This window comes from Eretmochelys imbricata, chromosome 6 (genome assembly GCF_965152235.1).
Source record: "Eretmochelys imbricata isolate rEreImb1 chromosome 6, rEreImb1.hap1, whole genome shotgun sequence".
Lineage (NCBI taxonomy): Eukaryota > Metazoa > Chordata > Testudines > Cheloniidae > Eretmochelys > Eretmochelys imbricata.
Window position 1 is genome coordinate 30537973 of NC_135577.1, and position 12437 is coordinate 30550409.

At 42.4% G+C, this 12437-nt stretch overlaps 1 protein-coding gene across 1 annotated transcript in view; it reads right to left on the reverse strand.

Moving 5' to 3' along the window:
• Nucleotides 1-5704: 5704 nt before the first annotated feature.
• Nucleotides 5705-12437, reverse strand: part of NUCB2 (nucleobindin 2) — a 48408-nt gene continuing 41675 nt past the window's right edge. The window contains exon 13 of the mRNA XM_077818331.1: nt 5705-10370. Coding sequence (XP_077674457.1) covers nt 10249-10370 — 122 coding nt within the window. The 3' untranslated portion in view covers nt 5705-10248. The remainder of the gene's footprint in view (nt 10371-12437) is intronic.

The following is a 12437-nucleotide window of genomic DNA, read 5'->3' on the forward strand; positions in this document are numbered from 1 at the left end:
GCACTGTACAAACACAACAAAAAGAGAAATCTCTTGTTAGTCTATTGAGATTATACTAAATTTCTGAAAAAAGGGGGAAGAATCCATTATAAATACCCCAGAACTGTTGAGGTCTGTTCCTTTTCAGACATAAACAAGAGACATTTGAGGAAAGCAAAAGACAGAAATTGCAGCTTTTGTTTGTGTCTTTCCCACTTGCAAATTAGCTGATAGGAAGTTACAGGCACAACACAATCTTATTGTGACCTGCAAACTCTTCTGTGTATGTTAAGGTGTTGATTTTACCTTGCCTTTTCTTATTGCAGCAGTGTTGCAAAATCAAATGCCTTGTGTACTTAAGCCAAACTTTTAAGACAGAAAGCAAAAAAAGAGAAAGGAAAGAGACGAAATAAGGAAAAATGACACAACAGGGTGGCTGGGAAGGATAATAGTAACTCCAACCATCAATCTGGGTGCAGCTGAACCTAATGCAGATAGATAGTTGTATTAGCTGGTGTGCTCTTCTTGTTCAGTCAGGACTCGGGCTAGTCAAAGAGTTTGTATTTAAACTGTTCTTTAATGGAAAACTGGGTGTTTGACAAAACATTTTTCAGAGAAAGTCTTTGCTTTCTGTGGGAAAACTTAGGTTTTATTTATTTATAAATATATTGTCAAAAGAACATCTGAAAATCCAAATATTTTAGCAAAAAACCAAAATATTTAGATTCTGAAATGCCATCTTGTAGTTCAGGTGCTTTGTGTTCCCATTTTTCTCTCTGAGTCAAGTGCTCCAGCCATACTTAAATTTCCATTATACACTGCGGCCATGAGAGTACCATGGTGCACTGTTTCCCCTCACCAGTGTAGTCCAACCAGTGGGCCTTGCCTATAGAGCAGCATGAGGCACCCGAACTGCAGCTCCCATAAAGCACTCTAGCAGCATTTCAGGATTGAAATATTTGGCCAAATCCCAAATATTTCATTTTTTTGACAAAAACAAGATAGGATTTTTTGGTCAACATTTTCCAGCAAAGGGCAGTGGGGAGGGAGGGAGAGGAATTCCAACCAGCTTTATTTGGGACCTCTGTCAGGATGAGGACCATGGAGGTCCAACAAATGGTAGATTCCTGGATCCCAGCTGAGATACGAACCTGAGATTTCTGCTGCCACCCTCCACGGGTGTATCAAATTTCTTTCCCTACTTTATCTCTGTCTGGGTCTGGATTTTGGGCAGACGTTCAGGTCATTTTTTACTATATCTGAACCAGTTTTCCCATCACTAATTGTCCAGCATGTGTATGCTGTCTCATAATAACTGTCATTCTGGTTAGAAGTTTAAAAGGAACAGAATAACTGTTTGTTAAACCCTAGAAAGTCAGGGATAGAATTGCTGTTTGATGTCCACCTTCCTTGCTTTATGGATCATCCAAGCTTTAAAATGTATTTTTCTTCTAGTGGTCCATCTTCAGTATCAGCCTCACATTGGACCTTACACTCTTTATTCTGTTCTTTGGCTTTAAAAGTCACAGAGGAAATAAAACCACCCTCATACTCAGCATTTTCTATTCCTTCATCAATGGGATATTTTCCCTTAAACCAGGAAACGTAAGTGTCACATGTATTCCTTCCACATATAAAACAGTGAAGTGTCCCATTCTCACCAGCCTTTAAGTTGCTGCTGTCTTCAGGGTGTTAGCTGTCCCTTGACTAGAGGGGCTATGGCAGTGATTCTCAACCTATTTACCATTGTGGGCTGCATCCAATACTACCCATATGGCCCTGAGGATGTCACATGGGCTGCAGGTTGAGAACCACTGGGCTAGGGCCTAAAAAAAAGATACAGTTGTCATGAAACAGGATTATAAATAAACCTACACAATGATAAGGCCTCAGAAGCAGGGACCTTCATCTTTGCTGAATGTTAGGATATGTTTTGCTGCTCAAGTTGTAATTTTTACAGTCATATTTTTTTCTGTTCACATGTGACTGTTGCCTTTTAAGCTTACATAAATAAACAGGGGTTTAGGTCCCCAAAGCCCATATCTCATGGATGTGCTGGAGTCTGGGTCCATCCATGAGGAAGCCTTGTCCGGTCATGTTCCTTCTCTGGTCCCTGTGGGCCTCTCCAGCTGCCCTGCCTGCCATGGACCCCAAAATCCCCCACTGCTACCTTCAAGGGGTTTCCAAAGTGTCAAGAGGCCTGATACAAAGTATTACTGATCAGTGTTAGTTTTTGTGTTAGTTCTCAATACATTGATTTGATAGTGTAACAAGGCACAGCCTCTCCAACCATGCCCCTTCCAAGCAAATGAATCCCTGATCCCACAGAGAGACCTTCAAGGGCATGGAAGAGGGAATGATTGCCTTCTCTCACTTCTCCAAGTAGGCTTTCCATCCCTGTGTCTGAAGAGGAAATGGGAGTGAGTAGGGCCTTTGTTTTGAGATGGGGACTCTGCAGATTATCTCAGTTTTAGGTATAATACTTGTTGATGGCTTTGTGTGGTTCTGATTTAAAGTCAGCAGGGCTGTCCTGACCCATATGCAAACTATGCAGGGTACCACGAAATTTGGGGCACCAAATTACCCCAAATTTCCTGGTGCCCTATGCAGCGACATGCTGCTCCAGTGGCCAGCCCAATCCCAGCTAGCTGAGCCGTACAGAAAAGCTGCTCCTGCCCATGCTCTGCCCCTGCCCTGCCTCTTCCCCAAAGCCCCTGCCCCCACTCCACCCCTCCCCCTGAGCTATGTCCCGGGGGAATGCATTGGGGTCGGGCGTGCCCTGCAGTCACCAGGCAGCGGGAAATGGAGCAATCTGGCCCCAGCCCGCTCCACTCTGCCAGCTCCCAGCCGCACCCCCGGTGAGTGCTGGGGGGCTGTTCCCCCCAGCCCCTCTAAATCCCAAGGCTGGGAGCCAGGGGAGCAGAGCAGAGCGGGCTGGGGCCAGGTCATTCCACTTTCCGCCACCCTGTGAGTGCGGGGACGGGCCTGCCCTACAATCACCAGGCAGCAGGAAGTGGAGCGACCCAGCCTCAACCTGTTCTGCTCCACCGGCTTCTGCTGGGGGGCGGTTCCCCTCTGCCCCCCAAGCCTGTTCCTGCCCTCCCCCTGCAGAGGCCTGGGGCCAGCTCCCTCCCACCCACCAGCAGAGGCCTGGGGCTGCATAGGTCAACAAAAGGTCTAGAGAAAGCACACAATGTAAAATTTGTACTACTCCATGGCATCCTTATCAGTATGTTCTCCTCCCGTTAGTCAATACAGCTCTGTGATTTCACTCTCAGAGCACATCTGACTGCAGCATACAAATAACTTGCTGTTTCATTTATCTTCTGAAACCTTTTAAACAACCCAGTTTTTAGCAGGAATATTTTGAGGTGTCACCTCTCAATTTTAGTGATTAACAATACAACCTGACAAGCCCTTGTCTCTGCAAAGCTTTGGCATCTGTACTATAAGAAAGTGAAGATAGCTAATTCAGGGCATAGCACTGAGAGCAGAAGGTGGACTAGGGTTTGTGTTGGATCATATTAAAGAAGTTTTGTATTAAAATCACAAATGAGTTTGATTCCCCAGAGTTTAAATTCCAGGTTATTACTAATTAAGAAGTCTCTTGGTTTTTGGTACTGTTTCTCTCCCTCTGTGTGAAACTTGCAAGCTGCTAATTGCGTTAGTACATTCTAAGACAGAGTCTGTTCTCAAAGCAGTTCACACAGAGAGAGACTCAAAGCAATACTCTGTAACAACAGAAACAGCACCCAGAGACTCCCCACCCTTTTGTTGTATTAACAATTGTGATTAAAACAGAGAGAGAGGATGTATGTGGATGGATGCTTGGTGTGGATAATAACTGAATGATCAGGGAGGTGCCAGCCTAAGACTCCAGTGTCCATTGGCTGAAGAAGGCATCATGTGGAAATAACCAGAGGACCCCCAGAGGGCAGACTGGAATCCACCCAACAGCCTCAAGAATGGGAGAACCAAAGAACAAGATAACATCTGGCAGCACGGAGCCATCAGGAATGTGCCATCTGCTGATTGATTCAGCAACAGCATGATGAAGCAATTCCCAGACTGGCATAGGAAGAAATTCCTATAAAAATAGACTCTAGAAAGTGAGAACTTTGGGGTCTGATTCTGCAAACCAACTTCCAGGAGCATCAGATGAGCATCTGACAAGGCCCTGCTCCCTCCTCATGTCCAGGCCACCTAGCCAGTGGCTTGGCATGAGCAACTCTAAGGCTGGTAACTATGATAACAACCTTGCAGAACCTGTGTGTGTGCGTGTGTTTGTATGAATGAATGTGTGAATAAATGTGAGATTGAATGGAATGTAAAAGCTATAACTAACTGCTTACTAGGATTCTTTCTGTATTCACAATAAATGTGGTATTTTGCCTTTTCCCCTTTAATAAGATCCTGCTGGTTTTTAATTTATTGGTATAACATTTGGAATTGAACTTCCCAAGGTAGTAAAACCTACCTTCATACTTGTATATAGATTCAAATATATTTAGTGCCAGATTCTGAGACCTTCTCTCATGTTAACTAGTGTCTTACTCCACAAGCAGCATTGTTGAAATCAATGGGAATATTCAGAGAGCAAGGTACTACTCAACACGAGAAAGGGAAGTAGAATCTGATTTTAGGAATTAGCCAGTTCAGCTCACCTCTGAGTTTCAGTTCAAAGGCTCTCTCTGTACAGGACTGACCTATCCCCAAAGGAAACATACATAGCACTTTCAAAAGACAACCCTGGAAGCTTACATTCATTACTCTGCTAGATACTAAAAACCATGGACTGAACAGAGACATTGGCTTTATGGCTTACTACAACAATCTGTAACCCAGTAACCCCTTCTTTTTGTCCTATGACTGCAGAGTTGTGAAGGGGACACTCTACCTTGAATGTCCCTTATAATATGTGCTAACTACTTATGCTAAACAATCTGTTCCACCTTTCATCTTGGCTGGGGGCACCTTTCCCAGCCCTGAAGAAGAGCTCTGAGTGGCTGGAAAGCTTGTCTCTCTCACCAACAGAAGTTGAAGTTATTTTTTCACCCGCCTTGTCTCTCAAATGTAATGCAAGCTGTCTTACCCAGCAGGAGCTCTCCCACATGTGGCATTATTTCCTTAGGTTGCATCTCAATTTTCCCCCCATAATCTTGGCACTAAGTATAGTTTAGTTTCTGTCTTACTGTTTTAAGTGAAGACTGGATATACAGGGACTCTATGTGTAAGACTAATTTGACTAATAAATTACAAAACTGCGCCAAAGACATTGCTACTGCCAGGTTCAAAAGCCATCCTATATCCTTCCATGCCTGGTCACTCCAACTCCCAGTGGAAAGCCCAGACCAGGTGGCAATGGGGCCACATAAAGAACCTGCAGAAAGTTTTGCTCTTGGTAAAAGCTAAAACGTTTTCCCCAGCCTCTTACTATACTTGCAAATGCAATACCCAGAAAAAAACAGTTACCCCCTAGTATCTCAGGCTCCTGTACACGGGGAAGAGACTAAGCTTTTAGGCCAGGCCTGGGGCCCTCTTGATTAGCCCACAAAGAAGACCCATGTGGGAGCATGACAGGTGACCCCAAAGCACCTAGCACTGCCGCAAAGTCACTGCTACAAGCCAGGAGGAGAGAGAGCCCCAGTGATCACCCCTTTGTCATCCACTCCAGTTTCATAGGCACAATTTGGTAAAAAGAAAACACCAGATGTCTTGCTTTGAGTTGTTTCAATTTAATCCAGTTAAAATCTAATCTATACAAAGGATGTGGGGGACATTTTTTTTCTACAAATATTGCACCGGAGGATATGAATTTTTACAACATTGACCAACCTACCCCTTTCCCTGCCCCCCATGCCCAACAATAAAATAAAATAAATGTGAAATTCAATGTTTACATCTTTTAGAGCAGTGGTTCCCAGACTTGTTCCGCCCCTTGTGCGGGGAAAGCCCTTGGTGGGCCGTACTGGTTTGTTTACCTGCTGTGTCCACACGTTCGGCCGATCGCGGCTCCCAGTGGCCACGGTTCGCTTCTCCAGGCCAATGGGAGCCGCTGGAAGCAGCGGCCAGTACGTCCCTCGGCCCAAGAGCCTGCAGACGCGGCAGGTAAACAATCCAGCGCAGCCCGCCCGGGGCTTTCCCTGCACAAGCGGCAGAACAAGTTTAGGAACCACTGTGATAAAGTAACGGAATGTGTGTCAAAACCAAGTTGCATTAAATTTTCTTTTAATGGCCTTTAAGACAAAATAAAACCAAGTAAGCCTGAAAGTAGTGGTATCCATGACACTTCAGTCCCTGGTACAGCTTTGAAAATCTAGTAAGATGCCCATTATCACTTTCTGTTCCCTCATTTAGCTATAAACATCATTTTTATTCATACTTATGACTTTGAGAGGCTTCTGAGAAATCAGTACCGTAGTAATGAAATCTTCAGCTGAGATGCATGCCTGAAGTGGGCAATACTGGTTAGTCTTTCCATGCATGAGAAAGGAAACAGCAGAAATGAAAGTAACATGCTATAAGTAATTAAAGCTACAAACGCTGCATTTATAAGCATTATTTCAAGCACCCTGCACGACATCATCTTAAGGCAGAGGGTTCCTGACAGAGAGAGAACCCATAGCGATGCATCATTTTTTTTTTTATCCTGCTTTTACAAAAAAGACTTCAGTGAATTTAGTACTGGAGAAAGGTGCCAGATTGAGAGCTCTGGTGACTCCTAGAACAGGTGCTACATGGGCAGCAGCAGGACAAGCTTTCCCACGTGCCCTGCTAATATGTCAAACCCGGACCTGAAGACTAAACTTTTGAGAGTAAGTTCAGTCTCCATGTCCATTCACTCCTTGACCTCTTTGCAGACAGCAAAGAAGGGAACCATTTAAGGTGGGCTTTTGTGCAACATAGACAATTGTCCACTAGCAAGTTGGTTAATGTCACGAACATTTTAGGCCAGACAGGTTTGAGAGTGGTGGTAGCCGTGTTAGTCTGTATCAGCAAAAACAACGAGGAGTCCTTATGGCACCTTAGAGACTAAAAAATTAGGCCAGACAGTTATCAGTAGGTGACCTTTGACTAGAGCTGGATTTGATCCAACAATCCAAAGTCTGCCTGTTCCTTGTAAAAATGTGCTATATCTCATTTAAAAAAAAAAATCTATTTAAAGAGGTTAAATTGATAATATTGTATGAAAAGAAAACAGACAATGAGAGCAGACCCACAGAAGTTGATCTGACAGTGTGCACTTCTTTCCTGGGAGCTCACCATATTGGCTGGCATAGAGTGATGCAGCTGCAGTATAAAACTGTTGAGAGATTTTTGCATACAGAAAAGTGGTGACCCACAACGAAGTGACAAAGGAAAACTTTGGCTTCCCCTGCATCAGGGTGGTCACAATAGCTGTGGCAGTCACAAAGGTAAGGAAGAGCCTATGTTCAGCACCTAGATACCACAATACTTTATTAATACCTCAGTGTTTGAGGGTTTGGAATAAATAATAAATGACTATAAACCTACGTAATGCCCCTCTTCCCATAAAGCACAAAAATAAGACAGATTATTATAATCAATCAGAACAAAACTAAATAGATGTTGTGCTTAGAATAAGCTGTGATCAGTGGTGTAGAGTTGGGCCATTCTACCCTTAAACGGGGTGGGGCGGGGGGGGGAGGAATCAAATGTTTGACTAAAGCAGTTACTAAGTTTGGAGCATGTGTGTCATGGGGTGCAGGTGTGATTTGTGGCAAATCCAGTTTTATTTTGCATTTAAAAGATCTGTACTGCATTATATATAATACTGAATTATTGGGGATTGAAAACAACTTTGATGGCAAAAAGAAAAGGAGGACTTGTGGCACCTTAGAGACTAACATTTATTTGAGCATAAGCTTTCGTGAGCTACAGCTCACTTCATCGGATACGGGTGGAAGGATAAATTACTGAGAAAACTTTGATGTCAGAGACTTAACACAGAGAGAAGCTATTATTTGTATTGCAGTAGTGCCTAGGGACCTCAGACAAGGATTACAATTCCTTCATTCTGGGTGCTATGCAAATTTATGGCTGGACCAGCCTTCTCGCAGTAAAACCCATGTGGAGGAGGGAGCAGATCTCCCCAAGTTTCTCCTCATGGACTCCTCTTGAGCAGTGTGGCTGAACTCCCATCTCCCAAGAATCAGCTTACAAACCTAACACCAGGGCCATTCATTGGAGAAGGCCCTGTGCTACATCTAGGGTCCCAGTACTGCCTCCTTGTGTCCTGCCATGCTAGTATGACTCTACTGGACCTCGCTACAACTGCCCAGAACCTCCTTTATGGGGGGATTCCTAGCAAGGGATTGGAACTGCAGAAGAGTAATTTGATCTGTGGACAAATAAATAAATCAAACTGATGTAAAAGTAACAAGGAAAGACCAAGGACCTGTTAATTTGAAGAAAGGTTTAAAATGTTACACATCTTGAGCAAACCATGAAAGAGGTTCGGGGGGGGGGAAAAAACCTACCACTGCTTGAACAGTGTCAATGCCAAGGAGGAAAGGAACTGTGGCCGACATACAATTAACAAGATGAAATGGAGTAAAAAATCAAAACTGATCATCAGGAAAATTATCCTGACAAGCAAGCTCTATTAGACCTTGTGGAATTGTTTCCCAAGGCAGAACACAAGTCCTTTAAAACTAGATTGGAGAAAGGGAATATGCTCCATCCTGCATGAAGAAGTCTGCATTAGCTATTCTCTAATGTCTAAGATGCTACAAAACAAATGTCTTGAAGTTCTTCTGTGGAAAAAAAATACTGCTTGAACTGCTTTGCAAATACCCATCTTTCTCTAGTTACCATGACACATGCTAGCATACATCTCTCCAGAACAGAGGCTTACTTTTATTTATTTAAAAGCTGACCCATTCCACATACTGACATTGTTGGCAGGCAGCTATAGAATGGGAAGGGATCTGAATGATCCTGACTGGAGGAAGGAATATGTTTATATATAAAGTCAGAACCAGTTTTCTGCAAAGGGAAAACATTAATGTTAAAGGAATTGGGTTTGGACTTCAAGATACTTCCTTTAGGTCTGAAATACGAAATGGATCTTTTTCTACATCTTGGCAACATTCACAGGTAAATCAAATAATTTCTTGTAAAAGCTTGGGTTAGCTTGAAGAAACCAGCTTGGTACCAATACCAAAACTATACAGTCATGACATGTGCCTGTTTCAGGGAATTTCATAAAATTATATTGATTGTTGTAAAACGAATGAGCACTAACAATGGGAAACCAGAGAGACTCTAGCAGTCAGAATGTCTTGTCTGAAAAAAGCTGTTTGAAACATACTGGGGATTTTGAGAGGATGGTTTTACCACAGGAGGTAGGATAATATGCACAGAAAAAGACAGTCCTTTTTCTATTTCTCACAATATTTTTTCATCAACCAAAGAAAACCCTTGTTTTAATAGCATGCAAAATGTTGAGAGCAGCTAGAAGATAATGAAAGAAAGAGGGACAAGAATATAGTCTTAACAGCCACTCTGCAAGATCAGCACTCAGCTGCTACACTGGATTCATCTTAACAATGAGGATGGTTCAAATCAACACACCATAAGTACAGTATTCCATTTTGAAGGCTTACAGCGAAGGTCATAGCTATCTGTAAACATGAAAAGTATTCACTGTTCTAAAATTCTTTCCTGCAGTTACATTTTTAAAAGTGCTGATTTCTTGAAATTAATCAGAGCAGGTTTGTTTTTATTTGGTCTCAAAGGAGAAAAGCGTTGGCAGTACTGGAAACTGAAGACCTCCATTCCTGGGCCTAGTTTCCCCAAATTCTGCAGTTTATTGCTTCTGGAAAGTGTTTCTATATGAAACAGGATTAGCTGGATCTCTAGTCCTGTTATCCGCTTCTCTAGAAAGTGAATTCCTGATTAATGACTAACTATTGGTCATAAGGACTTCTGTGCTCCAGGGACTGAGCTTTTGGAGATTTGTTTACAGAAAGTGGAGAGATGCTACTTTTTTGTTATTTCTTCCAACCTCCCGCTCCCTTTTAACCTGCAATTGATCTGCCTGTTATCTTTCTCACTGATGCATAGAAGATTAAATTAATCTAATTTAAACATCAGTTGGGTTTGAATTGTAAAGCCGTAACATTCCCAATGACTTCACTTTCTTCACTTGCTCGTGGGCAGTTCATATTTCACTCTGTTTCTGTTTAAGTCCCCAACCCCAACCCCCAAAATAATAAAGATGGTATAAAGTTGAGGCACAAGTGGTTAAGGGTGAATTTGAACATGGTCACTTCCAGCGGCTGTTTCTTGAACTGGTATGTGCCCTGGCGGTAAAGGCTGATCACCTGCAAGATGGTTTTGTGCATTTCCGATTTGGTGTTCCCCAGCTGTAAAACAAAATAAGAAACAGTGTCAATCTCTTAAGCAAACTGATCCCAAACTAGAGAAGTCCCTGAAAGAAAATGACAAGGTTCCAATGTAGGTGTAGCTACAATGTGCTTATTGTAAATAAAATGGTCCAGATTTTGCTAACGTGACCATCAGGTTCCATAACAGTATTAACTGTTAGATTATAGGCCAGTTTAGCAGTTGCTTCATTCTCAGTAGTGGGGGGGTTTTTTTTGGTCTTTCCTCTTTTCCCCTGCTGGCCCAACAGTGGGATTGATGGGTTCAGGAACTGGGTAGGTACACACGTGTGCACGCACACACATACACGCGCGCACGTACGTAAATTAGAAGCAGAAGCTTTTAAAGAGTGAAGGGTAAGGGGAGCTCCTAGAGCAAACTCAGCCCAATAAAGAGAGAGGGTTTTTTTTTAATTTAAAACAATATAGAAGTTTACTATAGAGCGGAGAGATTATATTAGGAAAATCTGAATTTACTAAACACAGGGTCCAGAATCTCCAAAATGGTGTTTTACCTTAATTTAATCTAGGTTAAATCTTCTGTACCAGCGCTTAGCAGCTCAAGGCAATGCCTACTTCTAGTTACCAACAAAGGGCACCAATTCTGATCATAGCTACAAAGTGCATATTGTTACGTATCTTGCAAAACCATGCATAGTGAATAACTGGACAAGGCGGAGGTCACAAATGCACCCAACTCCTTCTTCACTTGATGGAAATCAGATTTTTGTTTAAAATGTCATTTCTGATGTAGGCATCCAACATTAAAATGTTAATGTCTCCATAAAAATGTTTTCTGTCACATGCCTTGACATTTCATAGCAGTTGCATGAAATAGAACACAATCCACAATAGGAAGAGAACAGGTTAAAGACTCTTTGTATAAGTATTTAAGTTAGCAGGGCCTGATGAAGGACCTAGATGAAGCAACCTTAGAACGGATAGTGATTATCTTGGAGAACTGATGGAGGATTGATGAAGCTCAGACTAAAATCTATCTTTATGAAAGGGAACAAAAGAGGACCTAGGGAATTACAGACCAGGCAGCCTAACTTCAATTCATAGAATGATATTGGAACAAATTATTTAACAGTAAATTTGTAAGCACCCAGAGGATAACAGGGTTATACAGAATATCCAACATGGATTTGTCAAGAACAAATCATGCTGAACCAACCTAAATTTTTCCTTGACAGGGTGACTGGCCCAGTGGATGGTGGGGAAGCTGTCAATGTGATAGGTCTTGATTTTAGTAAGGCTTTTGGCACAGCCCCACATGCTGTTCTCATAAGCAAACTAGGCAAATGTGGTCTAGAAAAAAATAGGTGCAAAACTGATTGAAAGCCCATACTCAAAGAGTAGTTATCAATGGTTCACTGTCAAACTGGGAGGATGTATCTAGTGGGGTCCCACAGGGGTTTGTCCTGGGTCTGGTACGATTCAATATTTTTATTTAATTATTTGGATAATGGAGTGGGGAGTTTGCTTATAAAACATGCGGATGACACCAAGCTGGGAGGGGCTGCAAGTACTTTAGAGGATAGGATTAGACTTCAAAAGGACCTTGACGAATTGGAGGACTGTCTGACAACAAGATGAAATTCAATAAAGGCAAGTGTAAAATACTTCACTTAGTAAGGCAAAATCAAATGCACCCCTCCAAAATGGGGAATAACTGGCTCTGTGGTACTACTGCTGAAAAGGATCTGGGGGTTGTAGTGGATCATAAATTACATATCAGCCAACAATGTGATGTAGTTGTGGAAAAAAAGGGATATAATTCTGAGATGTATTAACAGGAGTGTTATATCAACATGGAGGTAATTGTCTCGTTCTACTCAGCACTGATAAGGCTCTGCTAGAGTACTGTGTCTAGTTCTGGGTGCCACACTTAGAAAGATGTGGGCAACTGGGAGTCCAGAGAAGAGCAAAACAATAAAATGATAAAAGATTTAGAAAACCTGACATGTGAGGAAAGATTTTTAAAAAGTTGGGCATGTTTAGTCTGGACAATACAAGACTGAGAGGGCAACAGTCTTGAAATATGCT